Raw genomic sequence first — 27,165 nt, forward strand, 5'->3', positions numbered from 1 at the left:
TCAGATCACGTCCAATGGGATCGAGCTTCTCTCTGCAAAAGAAGTGGCCACTGCTCGAGTAGAGTGGGCCCTTACAAATTCAGGGGGCTCCGAGCCCTGAGACATATAAGACTCCCGAATTGCCTCTTTAATCCAACGACTGATGGAGGGCTTAGAGGCTTTCCTCCCCTTATGGGTACTGGAAAAAAGGATAAGGAAGTTTTCATGCTTCCTAAATACCTTGGAGCGTTCCAGGTAAATCCTAAGACGAAATGTCGAGGGTATGGAGCCCTCTTTCCTCAGAGGAGGGGGGTGGAGCCAACGTTGGCAGGGAGATCACCTGGTTAATATTGTCAAAGGAAGGAACCTTTGGGATGAAAGTTGGCAAAAATCTGAGAAGTACCCGATCCTGCGGGAACTTTGTATAAGGCTCAAAAGGCAGAAAAATCCTGGAGTTCCTCAACTCGCTTTGCAGAGGTAACAGCCAACAAGAAGGTGATCTTCCAGATCAGGAACTTGAATCCCGCCTCCTCTAGGGGCTCAAAGGGGGGAGATGATAACCCCCTGAGCACGACCGACAAATCCCAAACCAGGATAGGTCTGATTACTGTAGGCTTTAATCTTGAGGCTCCCTTCAGGAATCTCTTGATAAGGGGGTCTTGAGAAATAGCTCTGTTGAGACAAGCAGAGATTGCTGAAATCTGCACTTTAAGGGTAGCGGGTGATAGCCCCTTGTCCAGACCGTCTTGTAGAAATTGGAGAATTAACGGGATGGAAGCTTCAGCGGATGTTTGCTGATGCCTAGTACACCAGGATGAAGAAATCTTCCAGATTCTGGAGTAGGCCTTATTGGTAGCTTCTGATCTGGAGTGCTCTAAGGTTCTCAAGACAGACCCCGATAGCCCTTCTATCCTTGGAAGGGACTGGTCAACCTCCAGGCCGTCAGGTTGAACATTTGAGGAGATCTGGGTGTCCCCCGACACCAGTACTCTCTCTGGGGGAAGCCTCAGAAATTGACCCCGACTCATCTGTAAGAGTTGGGTAAACTAAGCTCTTTTCGGCCAGTATGGGATAATGGCGATGACTGACGATTGGTTCTGCCTGATTTTCATCAAGACCCTTGGTATCAAGGAAATTGGAGGGAAGATGTAGGCCAGCCTGAACCTCCATGGGATTAACAGAACATCTATTGCCACCGGGTTGTCCTCCCTGTAAAGGGAGCAATACCCCTCCACCTTGGTGTTGAACCTCGTTGCCATGAGATCGATCTCTGGCATGCCCCACCTGAGCGTTATCTCCTTGAAGACCTCTAGATGAAGTAACCATTCTCCGGTTGGAAGACCTCGGCTCAGGCGGTCCGCGATCACATTGTGAACTCCGTGGATGTGAACGGCTGACAAGTGGGTGAGGTTCATTTCTGCCCAATCCAGTATCACCCCTATCTCTCTCAGGAGACTTTGTGACCTCGTGCCTCCCTGCTTGTTGATATACAGCACAGCGGTCATGCTGTCTGATTGTATCTTCACAGCCTTCCCTCGAATGGAGGGAGCAAAATGAAAAAGAGCTAGTCTGATTGCTCTGATCTCCAGGAGATTTGATGACAATAACCTCTCCTGAGGTGCCCAAGTTCCCTGGACTGTCTTGTCCTGAAGATGCGCACCCCAGCTTACTAGGGATGCGTCTGAAGTAAGTATGATCCAAGAGGGCTGGATCAGGGACTTGCCGTCCTTGAGGTGGGACCACCACCTTAGAGAGGATCAGATTTTGTAAGACAGGGAGAGCACGGAATTAAGTCCCACTGGACTGTGATTCCACTTGGCTAGTACTTCCGACTGGAGCAGACGTAGATACCATAATGCCCACGGTACCGCTTCTGCGGTTGAAGACATTAGTCCCAACATTTTCATCCATGTTCGAATCGTTACCTGTTTTGGTATAGAGAGAGAACGGGCTGTTCGTTGCACGGATTGCCTTCTTTCTGGAGTGAGATGAATAGTCATCCTGACTGAATCCACCATGAACCCCAGGAACCTTACCAAGGTGGCTGGTTGAAGTTGGGATTTGTCCCAATTGATTATCCATCCCAACTGATGCAGGAATGTAACAGCCTGTTGGATGTGTTGGGACAGGATCGCTTGGGAAGGAGCTCTGAGGAACTATACTCAGGCCCTGAAGCCTTAGACCGGCCATCACAGAGACCACCACTTTGGTGAAAGTGTGTGGGGCTGAAGAAATCCCAAACGGGAGGGCTACAAACTGAAAATGTCTTAGGACCCCCCCCCCCCCGATGTTTACTGCGATACTTAAGAATCTTCTGGACCCAGGATGGATGGGAATATGGAGATAAGCATCCTTGAGGTCTAAGGTTGCCAAGAAATCTCCCAGGCAAAAGAAGATTGGTCACCGACTGGATAGTTTCCATACGGAACTTCTTTTGTTTTATGAAACGGTTGAAGAACCTTAAATCTATAATCATCCAACAAACCTCCGGTATTCTTGGGTACCAGAAAAACTGGGGAGTAGATACCTGTTCCCCTCTCTTGGAGAGGAACCTCTTCTAAGGCCCCCTTCTGAAAGTATTCTAGCACGTAATTCTCTAGAATCTCTTGCTTGTTGCTGGGAAGAAGCTTTGTTTGGATGAACTTGTCCGGAGGCGGACTGCTCAAGTCCACAAGGTAGCCCTGAGAAATTATGCGCAGGACCCAATTGTCCTGGATATAATCCTGCCAACAAGGTAGAAAATGTTGTAGGCGACCGCCTAGGGGAATGTGGGGAGAAGGGAGCCTGGGATTTCCAGTCAGACCGGCTAAATACCAAGAGCCTCGAGGAGGCCCGCAATCAGAGCGCCGAGGACTTCTTGGATGGGGTCTAGAACCCCGAGAGGATTTTCCTCCTCTACGGGAGCCCCAATCCCTCTGGGTTGAGGTTCCGACCTGGAACCAAACCTTTTGCCCCGACCACGAAAGGACTGCTGGGGAAGGGACTTGCCCTTTTTGTCCGACAGCCCTTCCATTATTTGGTCAAGCTCTGCACCAAAGAGTTTGCCGGGTTCGTATGCCATGGCACAAAGATTGTGCTTCGAGGTTGTATCGGCCTTCCATGGTTTCAACCAAAGCGGACGCCTGCCATGGACTTAGATGCCAGCTTCAACTGTTGTGGAGCTGCGTCACACAGGAAGTCTATGGCAAGGCTGGCCGTTTTACATGAGGCCAGAATGTCGTCCCTAGAGACCCCCTGGTCTAGGTCAAACTGAATTTGGGCGAATCTTGTCTTTAGGAAATTCGCCACTTCAGAAGAAGAAATCGCGACGGAGGCCGAGGCATAAGCGCGTCTAAGGGCGCTATCCGCCTTCCGATCAATTGGATCTTGCAAACTTGACCCGTCGTCTGATGGGATTAGGGTCCTTCTTGATAGTTTCGAAATCGACATGTCCACTTTTGGGACAGGCCCCCAGGAAGATACCTGATCCTCTTTGACCGGAAATACTGCCTTAAATCTTCTGGTCAACACTGGACCTTTCTCCGGCTTTCTCCATTCCGTCTTCATCAGAGACAGGAGAGAACTATCTGCTTTAAAGGCCCTAGGCCCCTTAGAGGCAGAAGATGAGGCTTCCCCCGGATCAACGTCCTGGTCCCCCGACCGGATGGATCTTGGTAGCCGCTGGGCTTTTTACGGCAGAAAAAAAATACGAAAAACCGTCCTCCTTCTCAGAGGAAGAGGCTGAACAGTCTCTCGCCTCCTGAATCCCCGATACCTCCATCGCCCGATGGGGAGAGGAGGGACGACGGCGTTTAGAACCCAGGGCATATTTCAACTCTTCTATAGAAGCGTTCACTTGGTTCATATTGGTCTCCATATAGCCCTTTACCCAATCGACAACGTCGTGGACCGTCGGCTCCTGCTGGGGGAGTGTCTTGGACCTACAGGGTGGGCACTGGGAAAAGGCGTAGTTGTCCTCCAGCACGATCTGGCAGTCATGGCACTGCAGGTGGCGTCTCTTGCCAGAGGACTTCCTGCTGGGCTCTCGCTCACCGAAGACATGGCTGAAAATAGAAGAGATATGAATTCAGCATAAATTCAAAGAAAAAAACAAAGACCTTTAACAGCAAGCTTCAGGATCTTTACCCAGAAGATCCTAGCAAGGTCAAAGAAAAAAGGCTTATTAGCAATAACAGAGGATTGCAAGTAAACAGCACTAGCAAACCAACACACACGGACAATCTCAAGGTTGACAGAAATCTGCGCTCCAGGAGACTGAACCTGGAGCCTCACCACGCTTAAATAGAATGTTTGGGCGCCAAAACATCCTCTGGGACCCCAGAGAGGGCCCCCTAAATCTGATAAAGGCGCAAAAAAAGCCCAACACAGAAATTATTCCCCGGCCGAAGCTGCTGCAATCGGCCGGAGAAAACCGGAAGTGACGTCACTTCTGCAAGATGGCGGCGCTCAGCAGAACATGCGCGATGCCGTTACTGCCGCTTTAGTCCTCGGAACGAGGTAAGGCCGAACGCTCCAGAGACTAAGGGAGCCTTAGACCTCAGGCGGCATAGAAGGAGCGGAAAAAGCGCTCCCAAAAGGGAAATAAAAACACTCTCCACTGCTAGGGATGGAGTAGACCACCTGTCCTGTCTGCAGGACAGAAAAAAACACGATGTCCTGAGGGTCACGCCCCTCTTTATTGGGGGCAGGGAGGGCGTGTATATGTTCAGTTCTTTTATTTCATTAAAACTTCCACCTGTCCTAACCAGTCCACAGGGGCAGAATACCCCATCTGTGCCACTGGTTAGGACGTAAGGGAATGATCGGATGCTCTCAGCATCAATAATGTCGGAGTATCAGGCGCCCCCGGCCCGCAGGAGCCCTCCCATATGTCAGGGCCATGATACGGCTCCATACTGCGGGGCGGGCGGCAGCATTGTGTGCTGCACTATGGTATCTGGTTCTGCAGGGGCGGGATATAGCTCTGCACTGCGGTATCACTGGCCCCACCCACTTCTGTTAATTAATTTGGACCCGTCTACAACATGAGGCCACTTTTAGATTTTTCCAGTTGATCCCCAAGCGGCCATGATGCGACCCCATCTCAACTCCTGTATGATGTCCATAAGACCCGGGGGGGGGGGGGGGGGGGGGGTGTCAACGTCCCTCACGTAATGTAAAGCTAACCTGGGACCACGTTATGGGCCCTCAGCGGCCACACCCCAACAGGTCACATACAGCAAAAAAAACTAAAAACAAGAATGATGATGATGAGAGGTGAGGACGACGTGCTCTACCCTGAAGGTCACAATTAAGGGGTTAACAAGGTAGACGGCTACTACTGGAGGGAAAAGGAGTCATCACTGAGGGGTTTAGGGTGGGCCTGGCATTAATGTCTATAACGAGCCGCTGCATTCACTGGTTTTTAGGCACGTGATCTACAAGTACAGTATGCCGGTGTCCTAACAACAATCCTTCGTGAAAATACCTTACCCCTCGTGACTTCCAGGCAAGCGCACTACCACGGCACGGGTAAGGTAAAATTACAGGGAGCGCTGACTCACGGACACCGCGCGTGCACCCTCAGGGGTATGGAGATCGGACGGCCTTTTCTCCTTACCCTCACAATGCGTACACGCGTACACAGCACGCTTTAGATGCATTGCTGGCTTCGATCAGGTCAGTCTCTCCCTGCACTATCAGCCAGCCGGGGGTGGGGGTTCTGCAGTACATCGGTGGGACAGTGTATTGGATGGAGGGGCTGCGCAGTATATGAGGTCTGTGTGCAACATTAGTTTGACAACAAAATATTTATTTCCAATATCTCAAAGCCTTGCCATACTTTTTACAACAAAAGCCCAGCCATCGAGTCACTCGCTAGGGACGGCTGAGAGACTGCACCCCAATCTATCGGTCACTGCCCCACATCTGTCCCTGAATTCTGTAATCTCTATTTTACTATGCATTGTTTATGTATAGCACTCCTAATTATTTTATTTAATACGGTTTAGCTCCCACAATCCTTGTGTCTGTCTGCTGTATATACGTTGCACGCAAATCTGCATACACTGTGTCTGTCACGCCATTAACTATTATATATATATATATATATATATATATATATATATATGTAAAAAAAATTTTTGTGTGACAACTCGGACAAGCATGTTCTCCTATGGAACACGAGGCGGGTGAAGAGGCCCATCTTTGATGCTCATGTCAAGTATCATCTGGCATGTGAAAAGCTGTTCCAGTTTGCGGAGAGACTTCACCATTGTGTGCCGTGATCACGGTCTAGTTCAGAGGTTGGTAACATCAGGCACTGCAGATACTGTGAAATACATTTCTCCTAATGCTGGAGCACCATCATGGGAGGTGTAGTCCAAAACAGCTGGAGCACCATCATGGAAGGTGCAGTCCAAAACAGCTGGAGCACCATCATGGAAGGTGCAGTCCAAAACAGCTGGAGCACCATCATGGAAGGTGCAGTCCAAAACAGCTGGAGCACCATCATGGAAGGTGCAGTCCAAAACATCTGGAGTACGAAATGCGTATGAATGGTCAGTAGCAACGGTTGCAGCCTTGATCGCATCGGCAGCAGAGTAAACTACATTCTGGTGTTTCTTCAGCACTTTCTTTGCATACATCATCTTATGCTTTTCCTTCGACGTGTCAATATTTTTCTTTGTTGTTTCCTGTATCTTCTCCATTGATGTTTTCTGCTTATTTACAAAAGTAACATAAGTCTTCTCCTCCGGAAGAATGATGTTCGACAGCTGTGAAGAACATTTTTTTAAAATATTATAAAAATACACCCACACAACCTTTAACACAGACTTACCTCCCAGCCACCACACTGAGACGCTACACTCGAAACACCCCATCTACTTCACCCCTCAACCACCAAGTTACTATAGGACTACAGTAGCGCCAATCACACTACGAGGAGGTTTACCCCCCCACTTTCACCCCCCACTTTCAAAAAGAAGCAAAACCATACGCTTGGCACGTAAACCAACCAGAGCACCTTCCGTGGCCTTATATGCCCAGAAGCAACAGGGACATACACATGAACATGCCATAACCACGACTCTGCAACGTGATTCATACAACTGACCAATGCCTTGTTATACATGCAATCTGTTAGCGCAAGCGTTTAGCCTCAAAGCGGAAGCCCCTTCCCCTTTTCTTCATTCTGTATCCCTACCATGAACACAAATACACCAAATAGTAAATTATTGAAATTTTGTATTGATAAATAAAAGTACCATTTGTTGTACAGTCACAGCTATTAATAATTATCACTTCTGATTTCCATTAAGATTACAATGTTTATGAATAAAGAAATCTATTTTGATTAGTTACATGTGTTCATCTGCACACCATCTATAAATACGGTTACGGCAGAAAACAGTTAACTAACACTTATTTCTGGTTCAATGTTATGACAATTTTTTGTGCCACTTATGTTGAATAAAGCAAGCAGAACGAGGCGAGATCAGTATTCATTATTACATCTACTAAAACAGTAACAACTCACCGGCAGTTCAACAGGAACCTCGGCGGGGAAAACCGCCTCCCTCCCGTACATCAAGAGAAAGGGTGAAAATTTGGTGGTTGTTTGGATCTTCGACCTTATGGAAAATAATGTTGCATCTAAATACACGGCCCAGTTATTTTGTTTGTCATTCACCAATTTTGTGAGAGCTCTATAAAGGAATAAAATAAGAAGAAAGAAACACATTTACAACGGTCTCACAAATAATGTGGAATGTATAGCCCTCAGCTTAATGTAGTTGTATTGGTGTCTATAAAAGCAGGGATAGGCTACAGAGTTCTTTCCTGGGCCAGCGTCTCCACGCCATTGACGTTCTCCATAGAGATCTGCTGATTCAAAAGCACCTCTATGAGGAGATGCTGAGTGCAGCGTTCTGCAGAGCATGTGCATTAGCCTCCCATACTTTCATATGAGAAGGCACTGAATTGGCTGAGATCAGCAGATTTGATAATCTCAACCAAAAAGGCAGAGCGTGGACGGGGCTAGCCGCGAGGAGACAAGCTTGCCTCTTTATGTTATCATTCATCTTCTCATCCAGGCCGTTGCTCTGTGGGTGATATGCCGCTGTCACGCTTCTTTCAATCCCCAATAGACTGCACATGTGGTTGTTGAGCTAAACGAAAATCAAATTTTAAAAAAAAATTATATTATTATACAATTCTAATAAACATACATATTACAAAATATTTGTAATAACAGCAATAGGAAATTGATTGTACACATACTTGATTGACAAATTCTCCACCCTGGTCTGAAAGTATTAGTTTGGGACAACCATATCGGTAGATCATGGAGCAAACATGGCGTCCCACCTCAGCAGCACATTTTGTTTTCAGAGGAAAGGCCTCCACCCACTTGGAAAAATAATCCGTGGCCGTCATAATATACTGGAAACCATCCAGTGTCTTTGTGAAAGGACCCGTCAGGCCAATCCCAACAAGCTCCCAGACAGCAGAGACCTAATGCGATGAAACAAATAGATTTTATTTGTAATAAACCAATGTACTAATCTGTTAGGCAATACTATAGGAGACATTTACCTTCGTGCACTGTAACGGCTGTGGAGCGGATAAAGGCTTCCCAAACCTCTGGCATTTATCACATTCCTGGACCTGTTGGAAATGAGCCGTTAACCTGTGTACAGCTTTCCTAATTATTGTACAATCTAAAGATAATTAGTGTGTACCCATTTATCAATATCCATGGTCATTCCATGCCAATAGAATCTCGAGGAGACGGCCGATCGTGTTCGATTGATGCCTGCATGTCCTCCAATGGCCGATGCATGAAATTCAACGAAGATCCTCCTTGCTTCTTCCTCGCTTTTTATAACTCTTCTTCCTCCAACAAAGAGCTCTCCTTCTGTAATGAAAGTAGAAAATTAAAGAGCAACATTCATTGCAAAGCTATCTTTACAAACAAATAAGACCGACTGTACGTCCGATAGTCACCCTTTATTGTAAATTTAGCAGAGGTTTGCCTGAAGTTCTGTTTCTGGGACTTGCTACACCAGGATGGGTATTCTCCAGCAATGAGGAATTTCAAGATCTCGTTGTACCTCGTCTCCATTTCTATAAAAATAGAACACAATTCTCATTCTACAAGTCTCTAAAATCAATAAAAACTTACATAACTAATTAACATATGTAACCACAAAAAGAAAATAGAACTTTCCCACAGTAAAAGGAACAATGCCGCACCGTGCAGAGTAAAATACGACCGTGTCGACGGACACCGGACACCACGGTGCAACCGATAGAATAAAATGCAAAGCAGTGAAAATGATAAAAGGTCGTAATAATATTGTAGTAGAGGCTGCAGGATACCTAGAAACATCTGAGACACGTGGTTAGAAGCTGCAGTGCTTCCCCTTTTGCTCAGCGCATGTGCAGGAATGCTAGACATGTTTACTTCTAGGAAATACTTGTGGAGAGATCAATACACTTGTTATTGGGTATTATGTTGGGAGGTGACGAAGGTGGCAGACGATCTTGGAAATGCCTCAGAGCCATATGACTAAATACAGGACAAGAGCGGTACATGGTCAGGACCTATGTACAGGAACGCTAAGAATATTCATGCGCAGTATAGTTGGAAAGGAATAAAGTAATAGTTAAGACGCTTTCTGATTGGTTATTAATTGCTGCAGGAATGGGAGTAACCCTTCGTTATCTGGCTTACGTATGAATTACATCATTTATGGTTTACAAGCTCTGCTAACTGAAGACAGTGGCCAGAGAATTTGGGACGCGAGTCCAGACTGTGTGAATTCTGTGCGCAGTATAAAAGGTTTGTCTTTCCCAGTGAGCCGCGTCCTGCGTGCTTTTGGGATTTGATTCCTGGAACTTCTCTAAGGCCCCTTTCACACGGGCGAGTATTCCGCGCGGATGCGATGCGCGAGGTGAACGCATTGCACCCGCACTGAATCCGGACCCATTCATTTCTATGGGGCTGTTCACATGAGCGGTGATTTTCACGCATCACTTGTGCATTGCGTGAAAATCGCAGCAGGCTCTATATTCTGTGTTTTTCACGCAACGCAGGCCCCATAGAAGTGAATGGGGTTGCGTGAAAATCGCAAGCATCCGCAAGCAAGTGCGGTTTTCACGCACTGTTGCTAGGAGACGATCGGGATGGAGACCCGATCATTATTATTTTCCCTTATAACATGGTTATAAGGGAAAATAATAGCATTCTGAATACAGAATGCATAGTACAATAGGGCTGGAGGGGTTAAAAAAAATAAAAAAAATAAATTTAACTCACCTTAATCCACTTGATCGCGGCCCGGCATCTCCTTCTGTCTCCTTTGTTGAACAGGACCTGTGGTGAGCATTAATTACAGGAACAGGACCTTTGGTGACATCACTCCGGTCATCACATGATCTTTTACCATGGTGATGGACCATGTGATGACCGGAGTGACGTCACCAAAGGTCCTGTTCCTGTAATTAATGCTCACCACAGGTCCTGTTCAACAAAGGAGACAGAAGGAGATGCCGGGCCGCGATCAAGTGGACTAAGGAGAGTTAAATTTGAAAAAAAAAAAATTAACCCCTCCAGCGCTGTTTTACTATGCATTCTGTATTCAGAATGCTATTATTTTCCCTTATAACCATGTTATAAGGGAAAATAATACAATCTACAGAACACTGATCCCAAGCCCGAACTTCTGTGAAGAAGTTCGGGTTTGGGTACCAAACATGTGCGATTTTTTACACGCGAGTGCAAAACGCATTACAATGTTTTGCACTCGCGCGGAAAAATCGCGGGTGTTCCCGCAACGCACCCGCACATTTTCCCGCAATGCCTGTGTGAAAGAGGCCTTACTATATCACACCACGATCTGGGTATTACTCACCGTCGGGGGAGTCTGATGAGACCGGACACTGAAGGCAAGCGAGCAAATCAAATGCCAAACCTGTAAAGGAACAATAAAGACTAAATTATAAAATATATTCATTGTCTCACCACAATATGGGTACAACTTAGCACAGTGTGTTCTATTCTACAGTGCAGTGTTTAGTAGTAGTATATAACAGTATGAGATATATATATATACACACAGTACAGACCAAACGTTTGGACACACCTTCTCATTCAAAGAGTTTTCTTTATTTTCATGACTATGAAGGCATCAAAACTATGAATTAACACATGTGGAATTATATACATAACAAACAAGTGTGAAACAACTGAAAATATGTCATATTCTAGGTTCTTCAAAGTAGCCACCTTTTGCTTTGATTACTGCTTTGCACACTCTTGGCATTCTCTTGATGAGCTTCAAGAGGTAGTCCCCTGAAATGGTCTTCACTTCACAGGTGTGCCCTGTCAGGTTTAATGAGTGGGATTTCTTGCCTTATAAATGGGGTTGGGACCATCAGTGGCGTTGAGGAGAAGTCAGGTGGATACACAGCTGATAGTCCTACTGAATAGACTGTTAGAATTTGTATTATGGCAAGAAAAAAGCAGCTAAGTAAAGAAAAACGAGTGGCCATCATTACTTTAAGAAAAGAAGGTCAGTCAGTCGAAAAATTGGGAAAGCTTTGAAAGTAAGGGCTATTTGACCATGAAGGAGAGTGATGGGGTGCTGCGCCAGATGACCTGGCCTCCACAGTCACCGGACCTGAACCCAATCGAGATGGTTTGGGGTGAGCTGGACCGCAGAGTGAAGGCAAAAGGGCCAACAAGTGCTAAGCATCTCTGGGAACTCCTTCAAGACTGTTGGAAGACCATTTCAGGAGACTACCTCTTGAAGCTCATCAAGAGAATGCCAAGAGTGTGCAAAGCAGTAATCAAAGCAAAAGGTGGCTACTTTGAAGAACCTAGAATAGGACATATTTTCAGTTGTTTCACACTTGTTTGTTATGTATATAATTCCACATGTGTTAATTCATAGTTTTGATGCCTTCATAGTCATGAAAATAAAGAAAACTCTTTGAATGAGAAGGTGTGTCCAAACTGCAGGGTCTGTACTGTGTATATATTTGTGTTACACAATATTATCAGACAGATGGCCCCCGGCGGTGCAGGCAGGTCCTCTGTATACGATTAGGGAGACGGAGTGGAGTCTGTTCACTGGATTCATTGTTTCCCCCGTCTGATGTATTATATCGACGATCATTTGATAACAATGTTTTCCTAAAACGTACCTGCACTGCCGGGGGTGATCTATAAACCACTGTCCCAGAAAAAGATAACGAAATTTAAAGACAATGTTACTTTATACTAGATTAATCCTGAATGCGATGTCTGTAGACTCTGCTCATACACACAGCGAATCTGCAAATGAAATTAAAGGGGTTCTGCAGTTTGTTTTCACTGATGATCATTCCTCTGGATAGATCATCAGCTTCTGACCGGCGGGGGTCCGGCACCCGGGACCCCCGCCGACCAGCTGTTTGAGAAGGTAGCAGCACCGCGGCCTTCTCACCGTTTACCACCGGCCCAGTGACGTCACGACTAGTATCACTGGCGCGGCTAAGCTCTGTTCACTTGAATGGAGCTTCCTTCTCAAACAGCTGATCGGCGGGGGTCCCGGGTGTCGGATCCCCGCCGATCAGAAGCTGTCGATCTATCCAGAGGATAGATCATCAGTTTAAAGTTAAACAAACTGCAGAACCCCTTTAAAAAAAAAAAAAAAAAGGGCAAGGAATCCCCCCCAATATACTGCTCAAATCCCACCCCCCGGCTGTCTGATAGTGCTGGGAGCAGGGAGAGGCCGACCAGATCAAAGCCAGCCAGCAATGCCCCCCAATATGCTGCACCCTCCACCCCGAATGAAGCATTGCCCCCCAATATGCTGCACCCCCACCCCCCGATGGCTGATCCGTGCCGTACGGTATTTTCACAAAGTAAGGCTTTCCGTTAGAGCACCGGTGTTCCGTCAGACTACTATACCTTATTCCATCAGATCTCCCTACCCCCGAGTGCGCACGCAGTGTAATCCTGATATGTGTGGCGGGAGGAGGATATAGCCGCGCGTGCGCACCCTGTTTCACCCCCTCCTCCAGCTAATTGTAGTCACTTCCGGTGCGGCCCTGCGTTCCAGGCCTCAATTTCATGAACAGCCATATGATTTTTCAGAGTGAGGTTTAGGACGCAAACATCGCGTCATACACTGATCTCTGTTCTGATTGGCGAGGACGACAGCGCGGGAAATCTGTGGGCGGAGGCTGCGGGGCAGGAGCGGGGCGAAGGAGATGGACGCTTCTGAGGTGGAATTTTTGGCCGAGAAGGAACTGGTGACGATTATCCCCAACTTCAGCATGGATAAGGTGTACCTCATCGGGGTGAGAGGCGTGTTTCTTCTGGGGCGGCCAGGTCATGTCGCAGAACTACAAGTACCAGCATTACACTGGCGGTATCCTGAGGCTTGTGGTTCTAGGACGCGTCATAAATATTTGAGATGTCAAGGCGAGTAGTGACGTCATATTCTGTATATTGACAGGTGTATGGACAGTGGTGACGTCATATTCGGTATATTGACAGGTGTATGGACAGTGGTGACGTCATATTCTGTATATTGACAGGTGTATGGGCAGCGGTGACGTCACCTCCTGTATATTAGGACAGGTTTATGGGCAGCGGTGACGTCATATTCTGTATATTAGGACAGGTGTATGGGCAGCGGTGACGTCACCTCCTGTATATTAGGACAGGTGTATGGGCAGCGGTGACGTCATATTCTGTATATTAGGACAGGTGTATGGGCAGCGGTGACGTCACCTCCTGTATATTAGGACAGGTGTATGGGCAGTGGTGACGTCACCTCCTGTATATTAGGACAGGTGTATGGACAGCGGTGATGTCACCTCCTGTATATTAGGACAGGTGTATGGGCAGCGGTGACGTCACTTCCTGTATATTAGGACAGGTGTATGGGCAGCGGTGACGTCACCTCCTGTATATTAGGACAGGTGTATGGGCAGCGGTGATGTCACCTCCTGTATATTAGGACAGGTGTATGGGCAGCGGTGATGTCACCTCCTGTATATTATTTGAGGTGTATGGGCAGCGGTGACGTCACCTCCTGTATATTAGGACAGGTGTATGGGCAGCGGTGACGTCACCTCCTGTATATTAGGACAGGTGTATGGGCAGTGGTGACGTCACCTCCTGTATATTATTTGAGGTGTATGGGCAGCGGCGACGTCACCTCCTGTATATTATTTGAGGTGTATGGGCAGCGGTGACGTCACCTCCTGTATATTATTTGAGGTGTATGGGCAGCGGTGACGTCACCTCCTGTATATTAGGACAGGTGTATGGGCAGCGGTGACGTCACCTCCTGTATATTAGGACAGGTGTATGGGCAGCGGTGACGTCACCTCCTGTATATTAGGACAGGTTTATGGGCAGCGGTGACGTCATATTCTGTATATTAGGACAGGTGTATGGGCAGCGGTGACGTCATATTCTGTATATTAGGACAGGTGTATGGGCAGCGGTGACGTCACCTCCTGTATATTAGGACAGGTGTATGGGCAGCGGTGACGTCACCTCCTGTATATTAGGACAGGTGTATGGGCAGCGGTGACGTCACCTCCTGTATATTATTTGAGGTGTATGGGCAGCGGTGACGTCACCTCCTGTATATTAGGACAGGTGTATGGGCAGCGGTGACGTCACCTCCTGTATATTAGGACAGGTGTATGGGCAGTGGTGACGTCACCTCCTGTATATTATTTGAGGTGTATGGGCAGCGGTGACGTCACCTCCTGTATATTAGGACAGGTTTATGGGCAGCGGTGACGTCATATTCTGTATATTAGGACAGGTGTATGGGCAGCGGTGACGTCACCTCCTGTATATTAGGACAGGTGTATGGGCAGCGGTGACGTCACCTCCTGTATATTAGGACAGGTGTATGGGCAGCGGTGACGTCATATTCTGTATATTAGGACAGGTGTATGGGCAGCGGTGACGTCACCTCCTGTATATTAGGACAGGTGTATGGGCAGTGGTGACGTCACCTCCTGTATATTAGGACAGGTGTATGGACAGCGGTGATGTCACCTCCTGTATATTAGGACAGGTGTATGGGCAGCGGTGACGTCACCTCCTGTATATTAGGACAGGTGTATGGGCAGCGGTGACGTCACCTCCTGTATATTAGGACAGGTGTATGGGCAGTGGTGACGTCACCTCCTGTATATTAGGACAGGTGTATGGGCAGCGGTGATGTCACCTCCTGTATATTATTTGAGGTGTATGGGCAGCGGTGACGTCACCTCCTGTATATTAGGACAGGTGTATGGGCAGCGGTGACGTCACCTCCTGTATATTAGGACAGGTGTATGGGCAGTGGTGACGTCACCTCCTGTATATTATTTGAGGTGTATGGGCAGCGGTGACGTCACCTCCTGTATATTAGGACAGGTGTATGGGCAGCGGTGACGTCACCTCCTGTATATTAGGACAGGTGTATGGGCAGCGGCGACGTCACCTCCTGTATATTATTTGAGGTGTATGGGCAGCGGTGACGTCACCTCCTGTATATTATTTGAGGTGTATGGGCAGCGGTGACGTCACCTCCTGTATATTAGGACAGGTGTATGGGCAGCGGTGACGTCACCTCCTGTATATTAGGACAGGTGTATGGGCAGCGGTGACGTCACCTCCTGTATATTAGGACAGGTTTATGGGCAGCGGTGACGTCATATTCTGTATATTAGGACAGGTGTATGGGCAGCGGTGACGTCATATTCTGTATATTAGGACAGGTGTATGGGCAGCGGTGACGTCACCTCCTGTATATTAGGACAGGTGTATGGGCAGCGGTGACGTCACCTCCTGTATATTAGGACAGGTGTATGGGCAGCGGTGACGTCACCTCCTGTATATTATTTGAGGTGTATGGGCAGCGGTGACGTCACCTCCTGTATATTAGGACAGGTGTATGGGCAGCGGTGACGTCACCTCCTGTATATTAGGACAGGTGTATGGGCAGTGGTGACGTCACCTCCTGTATATTATTTGAGGTGTATGGGCAGCGGTGACGTCACCTCCTGTATATTAGGACAGGTGTATGGGCAGCGGTGACGTCACCTCCTGTATATTAGGACAGGTGTATGGGCAGCGGCGACGTCACCTCCTGTATATTATTTGAGGTGTATGGGCAGCGGTGACGTCACCTCCTGTATATTATTTGAGGTGTATGGGCAGCGGTGACGTCACCTCCTGTATATTAGGACAGGTGTATGGGCAGCGGTGACGTCACCTCCTGTATATTAGGACAGGTGTATGGGCAGTGGTGACGTCACCTCCTGTATATTATTTGAGGTGTATGGACAGCGGTGACGTCACCTCCTGTATATTAGGACAGGTGTATGGGCAGCGGTGACGTCACCTCCTGTATATTAGGACAGGTGTATGGGCAGCGGTGACGTCACCTCCTGTATATTAGGACAGGTGTATGGGCAGCGGTGATGTCACCTCCTGTATATTATTTGAGGTGTATGGGCAGCGGTGATGTCACCTCCTGTATATTATTTGAGGTGTATGGGCACTGGGCAGCGGTGACGTCACCTCCTGTATATTATTTGAGGTGTATGGGCAGCGGTGACGTCACCTCCTGTATATTATTTGAGGTGTATGGGCACTGGGCAGCGGTGACGTCACCTCCTGTATATTATTTGAGGTGTATGGGCAGCGGCGACGTCACCTCCTGTATATTAGGACAGGTGTATGGGCAGTGGTGATGTCACCTCCTGTATATTATTTGAGGTGTATGGGCAGCGGTGATGTCACCTCCTGTATATTAGGACAGGTGTATGGGCAGCGGTGACGTCACCTCCTGTATATTAGGACAGGTGTATGGGCAGCGGTGACGTCACCTCCTGTATATTAGGACAGGTGTATGGGCAGCGGTGATGTCACCTCCTGTATATTATTTGAGGTGTATGGGCAGCGGTGACGTCACCTCCTGTATATTAGGACAGGTGTATGGGCAGCGGTGACGTCACCTCCTGTATATTAGGACAGGTTTATGGGCAGCGGTGACGTCATATTCTGTATATTAGGACAGGTGTATGGGCAGCGGTGACGTCACCTCCTGTATATTAGGACAGGTGTATGGGCAGCGGTGACGTCATATTCTGTATATTAGGACAGGTGTATGGGCAGCGGTGACGTCACCTCCTGTATATTAGGACAGGTGTATGGGCAGCGGTGACGTCACCTCCTGTATATTAGGACAGGTGTATGGGCAGCGGTGACGTCACCTCCTGTATATTATTTGAGGTGTATGGGCAGCGGTGACGTCACCTCCTGTATATTAGGACAGGTGTATGGGCAGCGGTGACGTCACCTCCTGTATATTAGGACAGGTGTATGGGCAGTGGTGACGTCACCTCCTGTATATTATTTGAGGTGTATGGGTACTGGGCAGCGGTGACGTCACCTCCTGTATATTATTTGAGGTGTATGGGCAGCGGCGACGTCACCTCCTGTATATTAGGACAGGTGTATGGGCAGTGGTGATGTCACCTCCTGTATATTATTTGAGGTGTATGGGCAGCGGTGACGTCACCTCCTGTATATTAGGACAGGTGTATGGGCAGTGGTGACGTCACCTCCTGTATATTATTTGAGGTGTATGGGCAGCGGTGACGTCACCTCCTGTATATTAGGACAGGTGTATGGGCAGTGGTGACGTCACCTCCTGTATATTATTTGAGGTGTATGAGCAGCGGTGATGTCACCTCCTGTATATTATTTGAGGTGTATGGGCAGTGGTGACGTCACCTCCTGTATATTAGCACAGGTGTATGGGCAGCGGTGACGTCACCTCCTGTATATTATTTGAGGTGTATGAGCAGCGGAGATGTCACCTCCTGTATATTATTTGAGGTGTATGGGCAGTGGTGACGTCACCTCCTGTATATTATTTGAGGTGTATGGGCAGCGGTGATGTCACCTCCTGTATATTATTTGAGGTGTATGGGCACTGGGCAGCAGTGACGTCACCTCCTGTATATTAGGACAGGTGTATGGGCAGCAGTGACGTCACCTCCTGTATATTATTACTGTGTTTCGGACATTACTTTGTGCACGTCCCTTGTGCTGTTTGTGCTCTGACCCATATTTCTGCTCTTCTCCAGGGTGACATAGGTCCCTTTAACCCGGGTCTCCCTGTGCAGGTGCCTCTGTGGCTGGCCATCAACCTGAAGCAGCGCCAGAAATGCCGCATTGTTCCTCCGGAGTGGATGGACGTTGGTGAGAGACGGTTCTGTCCCCCTCTATTAATACACATCACCGTACCGTCAGGATGCAGAGACATGATTAATGCTCGGACCTTGGGACCCCTCTGCGCCCTAGAATGACAGAGCAGGGGCCCGCTCCGCTTTTCTGCTCTGCGGTGTCATCCCAGAGCATGTTGTGCATCACGGCTGCCTTCACATGATGAGATCTGAGCTGAAGTGCTTTTAGTTCTGCCACGCCACGTGGACTCCCTTATAGTGAAGATTTCTGGATGTCTCCTTGCACACTTCTGCTTTGGGGGGGGGTCCCAGTTTAAAGACCACCAAGGTTTCATCATCTAATGTGCAGACACCATGTGATCAGGACTCTTCATGTCATACTTACTGTGGTCGCTGCAGTCCTGAGTGTGCGGACATTTCACCCCCGGGGGCACGTGGGGCGGCTGGTTTACATGCAGACACAATGTGTTAATTACAGATATCGTTATTTTAGAAAAGCTGGAGGAAATCCGAGACAATGAACGGAGGGAGGAGACCTTCACACCGATGCCCAGTGCCCACTACATGGAACTTACCAAGTTATTGTTAAATCAGTAAGTAAAGCAAATATGTGCCAAGAGCGTGGCAGAGGTGGGGTTTCAGACCATGGTGTGTACACGCATCCTCGGCAGTCCATTTCATTTTATCTCCACTACTTGGGCTACTTTCACACTGCCGTTTCTGGGTCCGCCTGTCAGATCCGTTTCAAGGCTCTCACAAGCGGCCCCAAACGGATCAGTTAAGCCCCAATGCATTCTGAATGAATAAGGATCCGTTCAGAATGCATCAGTTTGGCTCCGTTCCGCCTCCATTCCGCTCTGGAGGCTGCTTGCAGCGTTCGGGTGTCCGCCTGGCCGTGCGGAGCCAAACGGATCTGTCCTGACTTACAATGTAAGTCAATGGGGACGGATCCGTTTACATTGACACAATATGTTGCAATTGTAAACGGATCCGTCCCCCATTGACTTTCGATGTAAGTCAGGACGGATCCGTTTGACTTGCACATAGACTTAGATTTTTTTTGGACAGAATAATGCGGACGGATGCGTTCTGAACGGATACCAGCGTTTGCATTTATAGGTGCGGATCCGCCTGTGCAGATACCAGACGGATCCGCACCTAACGCAGGTGTGAAAGTAGATTTACTTAGTTTCCTGTCGTTGCTTTTATTGGATGGATCGTTCTCCTAAATGGCGCAGGTCTGTGGTAAATGGATAATATTGTACACTGGTAACATATGCAGCTTGGGCCCTGGCGGCTATTCCTGTAACATCCTGCAATGCCGTATCCAGAGAGCTCGCCTAACAGCAGTTTGAAACTAGCCCTGGGCCTCATTCATGAGTAAACTGCAGCTGTTTGTCAGGGCCACGTGTGAATCCACTGCTTATTGCAATCACTGGGCTGTCCGTGTTTGGCCTCATTCACTTTAACAAATCTTATTTTTTCATCACCATATTCTGACCCCTAGAACTATGAAGCTGTGTGAGGGCTCTGCGAACGCATAGCACCCGCACTGAATCCGGACAAATCTGTTTCATAAGCGTTGTTTTTCACACATCACTTGTGCGTTGCGTGAAAATCGCAGCATGTTCTATATTCTGATTTTTCACGCGACGCAGGCCCCATAGAAGTGAATGGGGCTGCGTGAAAAATCGCATCGCTTCTGCACTTGCTTGCGTTTTTCATTGATGGTTGCTAAGAGATGTTGTTTGTATACCTTCATTTTTTTATCACGCGCGTGCAAAACACATTAAATCGTATTGCACCCGCGTGATAAAAACTGAACGCGATCACATACAAAACTGAATGAATTTGCTTGCGAAATCGCCATCAATGAACACGGCATTTTCAACATAACAGTACAGTGCTACCACCTAGTGGCCTGTATTGGTATATTCCTGTAATAGACTCCGAAGCTTGCTTCAGGCTCTGGACTATTAGTGCAGTGTAACAGAATCAGAATCAATTTATTTGGCCAAATAAGTTTGCACTTACAAGGAATTGAACTTGGCAGTTGCTTGACGGACAGCATGGATAGTGCAGGACCGGGACAGACAGCATGGATAGTGCAGGACCGGGACAGACAGCATGGATAGTGCAGGACCGGGACAGACAGCATGGATAGTGCAGGACCGGGACAGACAGCATGGATAGTGCAGGACCGGGACAGACAGCATGGATAGTGCAGGACCGGGACAGACAGCATGGATAGTGCAGGACCGGGACAGACAGCATGGATAGTGCAGGACCGGGACAGACAGCATGGATAGTGCAGGACCGGGACAGACAGCATGGATAGTGCAGGACCGGGACAGACAGCATGGATAGTGCAGGACCGGGACAGACAGCATGGATAGTGCAGGACCGGGACAGACAGCATGGATAGTGCCGGATCGGGACAGACAGCATGGATAGTGCAGGACAGGGACAGACAGCATGGATAGTGCAGGACAGGGACAGACAGCATGGATAGTGCAGGACAGGGACAGACAGCATGGATAGTGCAGGACAGGGACAGACAGCATGGATAGTGCAGGACCGGGACAGACAGCATGGATAGTGCAGGACCGGGACAGACAGCATGGATAGTGCAGGACCGGGACAGACAGCATGGATAGTGCAGGACCGGGACAGACAGCATGGATAGTGCAGGACCGGGACAGACAGCATGGATAGTGCAGGACCGGGACAGACAGCATGGATAGTGCAGGACCGGGACAGACAGCATGGATAGTGCAGGACCGGGACAGACAGCATGGATAGTGCAGGACCGGGACAGACAGCATGGATAGTGCAGGACCGGGACAGACAGCATGGATAGTGCAGGACCGGGACAGACAGCATGGATAGTGCAGGACCGGGACAGACAGCATGGATAGTGCAGGACCGGGACAGACAGCATGGATAGTGCAGGACCGGGACAGACAGCATGGATAGTGCAGGACCGGGACAGACAGCATGGATAGTGCAGGACCGGGACAGACAGCATGGATAGTGCAGGACCGGGACAGACAGCATGGATAGTGCAGGACCGGGACAGACAGCATGGATAGTGCAGGACCGGGACAGACAGCATGGATAGTGCAGGACCGGGACAGACAGCATGGATAGTGCAGGACCGGGACAGACAGCATGGATAGTGCAGGACCGGGACAGACAGCATGGATAGTGCAGGACCGGGACAGACAGCATGGATAGTGCAGGACCGGGACAGACAGCATGGATAGTGCAGGACCGGGACAGACAGCATGGATAGTGCAGGACCGGGACAGACAGCATGGATAGTGCAGGACCGGGACAGACAGCATGGATAGTGCAGGACCGGGACAGACAGCATGGATAGTGCAGGACCGGGACAGACAGCATGGATAGTGCAGGACCGGGACAGACAGCATGGATAGTGCAGGACCGGGACAGACAGCATGGATAGTGCAGGACCGGGACAGACAGCATGGATAGTGCAGGACCGGGACAGACAGCATGGATAGTGCAGGACCGGGACAGACAGCATGGATAGTGTTCGTTTTCAGTTCTATGCTGATGTCATGATGGGTTCGATGATCGCGGTGTAGAACTGCACCATTCATTTGTGTGGTAGGCCAAACTTTTTCAGCTGCCGTAGGTGGTACATCCTCTGCTGCGCCTTCTTGATGATGGGTTGTTGAATGACTCTACTCGGGTTACTGTAGATCCATTTATGATTAGGGGGAGATCTCCTAAAGTCTATGATCATCTCCATGGTCTTAAAGGGATTCTGTCACCAGGTTTTGTGCTATAGAGCTGCGGACATGCACGGCTAGATCGCCGCTAGCATGTCAGCAATATACCTGTCCCATAAAGCTGTGTGCTTTTATTGTGCTTAAAAAAGGATTTTATAGATATGTAAATGAGTCTTGTATGTGTCCAAGGGGCTGTACGAACCTTCCTGGAGCCCAGCCACCCCCGCCTGTGAAGGAGCCCAGCACCGCCTATGTCCTCCGAATCTCCTCCTTTCATCAACGATAGATCGCCGTAATCTCGCGATCTATCGTTGATGAAAGGAGGAGATTCGGAGGACCTAGGCGGTGCTGGGCTCCTTCACAGGCGGGGGTGGCTGGGCTCCAGGAAGGTTCGTACAGCCCCTTGGACACATACAAGACTCATTTACATATCTATAAAATCCTTTTTTCACACATCCACAGCAGAAACCCAGTGCAACCAGACGCCACGTTTAAAGATCCGACTTCTGCCGTACATATACAGCAGAGGTCATGAAGGTGTTAACCTGCACGATTGGAGACTGGGGGGAGGGGTCTTTTATGAAAATTTTCACACCAGGTTTTCGTGTTAAAATAGATGCAAGACCCTTTTTATATCTTTTTAAACTCCCGGGAGACAATATTTGGACGCACAGGTGTTTTTACACCGTCCTCGCCACTTGGGGCTTGGACTTTGGCAGATTTATTAAGATTTACATGTAAAAAATAAATAAATAGGGCTGCAACGATTAATCGAAGTTATTGATAATATTCGATAACTCCTGCTTCATTCATAAAGTGGGCGGAGCAGGCGTGTCACGTGAGTGAGTGACGTTACGCCGCCGCCCGCTCTGCCTGTTACCGGAGCTTCATTGTATTTGTAAGGTAATAAAGATCATAACAGTGCCATCCACAGATCGTCCCCCCCTCCCCATAACGGTGCCATCCACAGATCGTCCCCCCCCTCCCCATAACGGTGCCATCCACAGATTCCCCCCCCCTCCCCATAACGGTGCCATCCACAGATCGCCCCCCCTCCCCATAACGGTGCCATCCACAGATCGCCCCCCCTCCCCATAACGGTGCCATCCACAGATCGTCCCCCCCTCCCCATAACGGTGCCATCCACAGATCGTCCCCCCCTCCCCATAACGGTGCCATCCACAGATCGCCCCCCCCCTCTCCACATAACGGTGCCATCCACAGATCGCCCCCCCTCTCCACATAACAGTGCCATCCACAGATCGCCCCCCCCCCCCCCCCATAACAGTGCCATAGCGGTGCACGGATCCCCCTCCCATAGCGGTGCACGGATCCCCCTCCCATAGCGGTGCACGGATCCCCCTCCCATAGCGGTGCACGGATCCCCCTCCCATAGCGGTGCACGGATCCCCCTCCCATAGCGGTGCACGGATCCCCCTCCCATAGCGGTGCACGGATCCCCCTCCCATAGCGGTGCACGGATCCCCCTCCCATAGCGGTGCACGGATCCCCCTCCCATAGCGGTGCACGGATCCCCCTCCCATAGCGGTGCACGGATCCCCCTCCCATAGCGGTGCACGGATCCCCCTCCCATAGCGGTGCACGGATCCCCCTCCCATAGCGGTGCACGGATCCCCCTCCCATAGCGGTGCACGGATCCCCCTCCCATAGCGGTGCACGGATCCCCCTCCCATAGCGGTGCACGGATCCCCCTCCCCATAACTGTGCCACTGCCATCCACAGATCGCCCCCCCCCATAACAGTGCCACTACCATCCACAGATCGCCCCCCCCCCATAACAGTGCCACTACCATCCACAGATCCCCCTCCCCTATTTGTCTTGTCTATCCCAAGTACATCCACACCATCGGAATGCCTCTTCTCTGCAACAGGCAACCTAGCGTGTAAGAAGAGGGCTAGCCTCAGCCCTGACCATGTGGACATGTCGTCTTTTTTACATTGTAATACCAAATTTTTATAATTATGTAACTCCTAAATTTGTTTTAATATGGCCTTTGAACATAATTTTTCAAGTAAAATCATATAAACCTCTTTTTTTGTCATTTTGGTGTTTTTTCCGGATCGATGAATATATCGACAACTAATTGATTGTTCAAATAATCGTTAGCTGCAGCCCTATAAATAAAGGCTACTCTAGTCAGGGACTGGTTTAGTTTTACCTCAGGCACACGGACTGCTGGAGGTGCGGACGAGGCGCCCGCCTTATCAATTAGGCAAATCCTCCAGCTGAGGAAAAAATGACCAGCGTAAAGAGCCGGTCTTTGTAAATGACCCCCTGTGAATCCGGATTTTTTGTTGTATGTTACATCCGTATCCACGCCATGCCTGTCATTGCCACATGTACACATGATCGTTGTTTCCTCCTCTTAGTGCCTCTGACAACATCCCAAAGGCTGACGAGATCAGGACGCTTGTTAAGGACACGTGGGACACTCGAATCGCCAAGCTCCGATTGTCTGCTGACAGCTTTGTGCGGGAACAGGAAGCCCACGCCAAGGTACAGACGGGGCCTGAACTGTGATTTGGGGAGATTGTTCTCTGTTTGCTCATTACTGAGGTTTAATGTGCAGAAAATCAGAAATGTAAATGTTTGGTTATTGCTGCGGAGCTGTCACATTACACAGCCGACGGCGTGAAGAGAGTCACGTGGACGGGAATGTCTGCTCGGAGAGCTCGGGCCGCTGCTCAGATTTGCTAGTGAAGCGATTTCTCATTTTAGAGATTGATAGACAACTGTGATTCTCTGAGCCTTTGTCCAACTTGGCGGAGTAACTCTGCATCCGGCTAAGCCTCCTCTGATTAAACGCGTCTCATTGTCCACCTGCCTGTGCAGGCCCTGCTGTTACAAGTCTCTCTCTCTTCTCATTTGCCAGCTGGATAACTTAACGCTGATGGAAATTAACACCATTGGAACTTTTTTAACGGAGTCCCTAAACCACATGTACAAATTACGAACCAGCCTGCAGTACTCGGAGGATGGACAGTCCCAGGAACACTGACCCACCCACTGGGCCAACGTAATTAAAAAGGCGAATGGAACTAGCGGCTTGCCGAGGTCATTGTGAAGAGCTTGCTTCCCTGGCATATACAGATATCGTCTGTGATGCTGGCAGACAAGAGAGACATGCTGCTAGTGACAGGTGCACCTCCTGCGCTTCAGGTGAGACCACAGTGCACTCGTGCTGCCGGCCGGTGTAGACACGGGAATGTCCTGTCACCAGAAACCAGCTCTGTCCAGAAGAATGACACTGCTGCATTCTCGAGATATCGAGCGCATGGTATTAACCCTATTCACTCTTGGAAAGAAGCAGCGGGTTCTCGTGTCGGACTTACCTGTTCACAATCGTGAAATAAACAAATGCTTATTACACCCCTCTGCTCCCTTCATTTCCCGCTCATCTGGCGCTACTGGAGTCTGTTATTACAGTTTTTTTTTTAAAGAAAGAGATAAGTATTAGGGCACAGCGGCATCTGAAAATGAGGTGGGTGCCCGCGACATTGGTGGATCGGAGACTAGAATCAGGAGCCCCCTTGGTAGATCATCTTTATGCCTGCCATTCATCTTACTGTGAAGCTAGCGGAGTGACAGTTGTTAGATTACAATGGCTTTGGTGGTCTTCTGAGGGATCGGGGAGTAATGCTGTGGCTTTCCATCATTATAGTAGATCACACAAGATCTGCTACTGGTCTTAAGATAAGTTCCACTGAATGAACAATGTAATATGTATGGGGTCTCCCAATGGCTTATATTTCAGAGGAAGGAAAGATCTGGCACGCCCAATCCTTCGCCCCCATGGGAGCTGTCATAGCGGGCCTGGCAGCTTATTTCACTTGCAGAAATTCTGCTGATGTCCATAATGGCCTCAGTGCGATGTATGTGCTGGGAAAAGCCCCGCCACATACCTTCAGCAGAGACCTCGGCGTACAGTGCGATACGGTGTCCATTGCTGAAGATAAAAGTGTAACGTGCAGTATGAGCTTGTTTTCTTCCACTGTGCCCATTGTATGGAATAAAGCAGTCTACGTACTGGTCCATGCTATTTCCCCTGCAGAGGTCAGAAGGACATTATTTTGTCCTCTGAATATATGGATGTTTCCCTTTGTACACACTAAGTGTAGGTCAGAACCGTGATCTGAACAGGGCTTTACCGCACGGAGCCGCGTCTCCTGTATAACAGCAGGTGAGGACGTTTTGTTGGCCTCATGGCCCTCGCTGTCTGCAGATCTGATATCGTAGTAGCTGATTTGTCTGCTTTTCACAGTATTAGGGCACCTTCACACGCAGCAGATTTCTGCAACTGAAAATCGGTTCCATTCACCTGAATGATGTTTGCACAAATCCATCTGCTTGCCACTAAGACAACCCCATTTACATGAACGGATTCTCAACTGCATAAATTTCTGCAACCAAATCTGCTGCGTGTGAAGGCGCCCTTATATTTGTGAGCTGTAGCAGTCCAAGTCCGTAGCTGCCGGACTATACTGGAAGGGCAGTGTTCTGTCCTGTGTACCAGGGTTGTTTGCATTTTTACTTTTAAAATGTGGGGAATTTCTTAACCAAGTTACTGTATTTTGACTGTGACTGCAAAAAAAAAACACTGAAACTTTCTACAAATGCAGCCTGTGTAAGAAGCCAGGAGCTAGTGCCCCCTCTTGTGGTGCATCTCTACAATAGCAGGTTTAAATATTATTTGTCATTTTATGGAATGTTTTATAGTTTTTTTTCACAAACCATTGCAGAACATTGACATTTCTTGGCCAGTCTATTATTGGCTTGCTGCGCTTTTTATTTTTTTCAGCTGCTTTTTATTTTATTGTATTCATACCTGTCAGAAGCTGCTGTGGTGTTGGGCATTAATGTTTTAGCCAATAATGAACTAGACTGTCACATCCATATCTTGTAGCCTTAGGCTAGGTCTACACGACGACATTTGTCACGCGACATCTGTTGTTGTGTAGACCTAGCCTAACGTCGACCCTACTGCCGTCATAAAGCCTTTTTATCTCTCCCAACAGTCAGAGTTTTGGACTGTAGACGCGTCCCGGACGATGAGGGGGTTTTAGCATCACCCTGTAAGAAATTCTATTTGGTAATTTAGATAGCCACGCATGAGGTAAGGAGAAAATCATGTGTAGTGTGATGCTCTAACCATTGTGATCCGTG

At 48.6% G+C, this 27,165-nt stretch overlaps 1 protein-coding gene across 1 annotated transcript; it reads left to right on the plus strand.

The window, feature by feature from the left end:
• The first annotated feature begins 13,152 nt into the window (after positions 1-13,152).
• On the plus strand, positions 13,153-25,363 carry GINS2 (GINS complex subunit 2). Its single transcript, XM_040410242.1, has 5 exons — positions 13,153-13,311; positions 18,124-18,238; positions 18,716-18,815; positions 24,372-24,498; positions 24,875-25,363. Exons 1-5 carry the CDS (start codon positions 13,222-13,224, stop codon positions 24,998-25,000), a joined length of 558 nt encoding a protein of 185 aa, XP_040266176.1. The 5' UTR covers positions 13,153-13,221; the 3' UTR covers positions 25,001-25,363.
• The last annotated feature ends 1,802 nt before the right edge of the window (positions 25,364-27,165 follow it).

This window comes from Bufo bufo, chromosome 10, assembly GCF_905171765.1.
Source record: "Bufo bufo chromosome 10, aBufBuf1.1, whole genome shotgun sequence".
NCBI lineage: Eukaryota > Metazoa > Chordata > Amphibia > Anura > Bufonidae > Bufo > Bufo bufo.

Coding starts and splice junctions, on each gene's coding strand:
- GINS2 (XM_040410242.1), top strand. CDS start 13,222: ATGGACGCTTCTGAGGTGGAATTTTTGGCCGAGAAGGAACTGGTGACG. Junction 13,312..18,123: donor ATAAGGTGTACCTCATCGGG/GTGAGAGGCGTG, acceptor GCTCTTCTCCAG/GGTGACATAGGTCCCTTTAA. Junction 18,239..18,715: donor TCCGGAGTGGATGGACGTTG/GTGAGAGACGGT, acceptor TCGTTATTTTAG/AAAAGCTGGAGGAAATCCGA.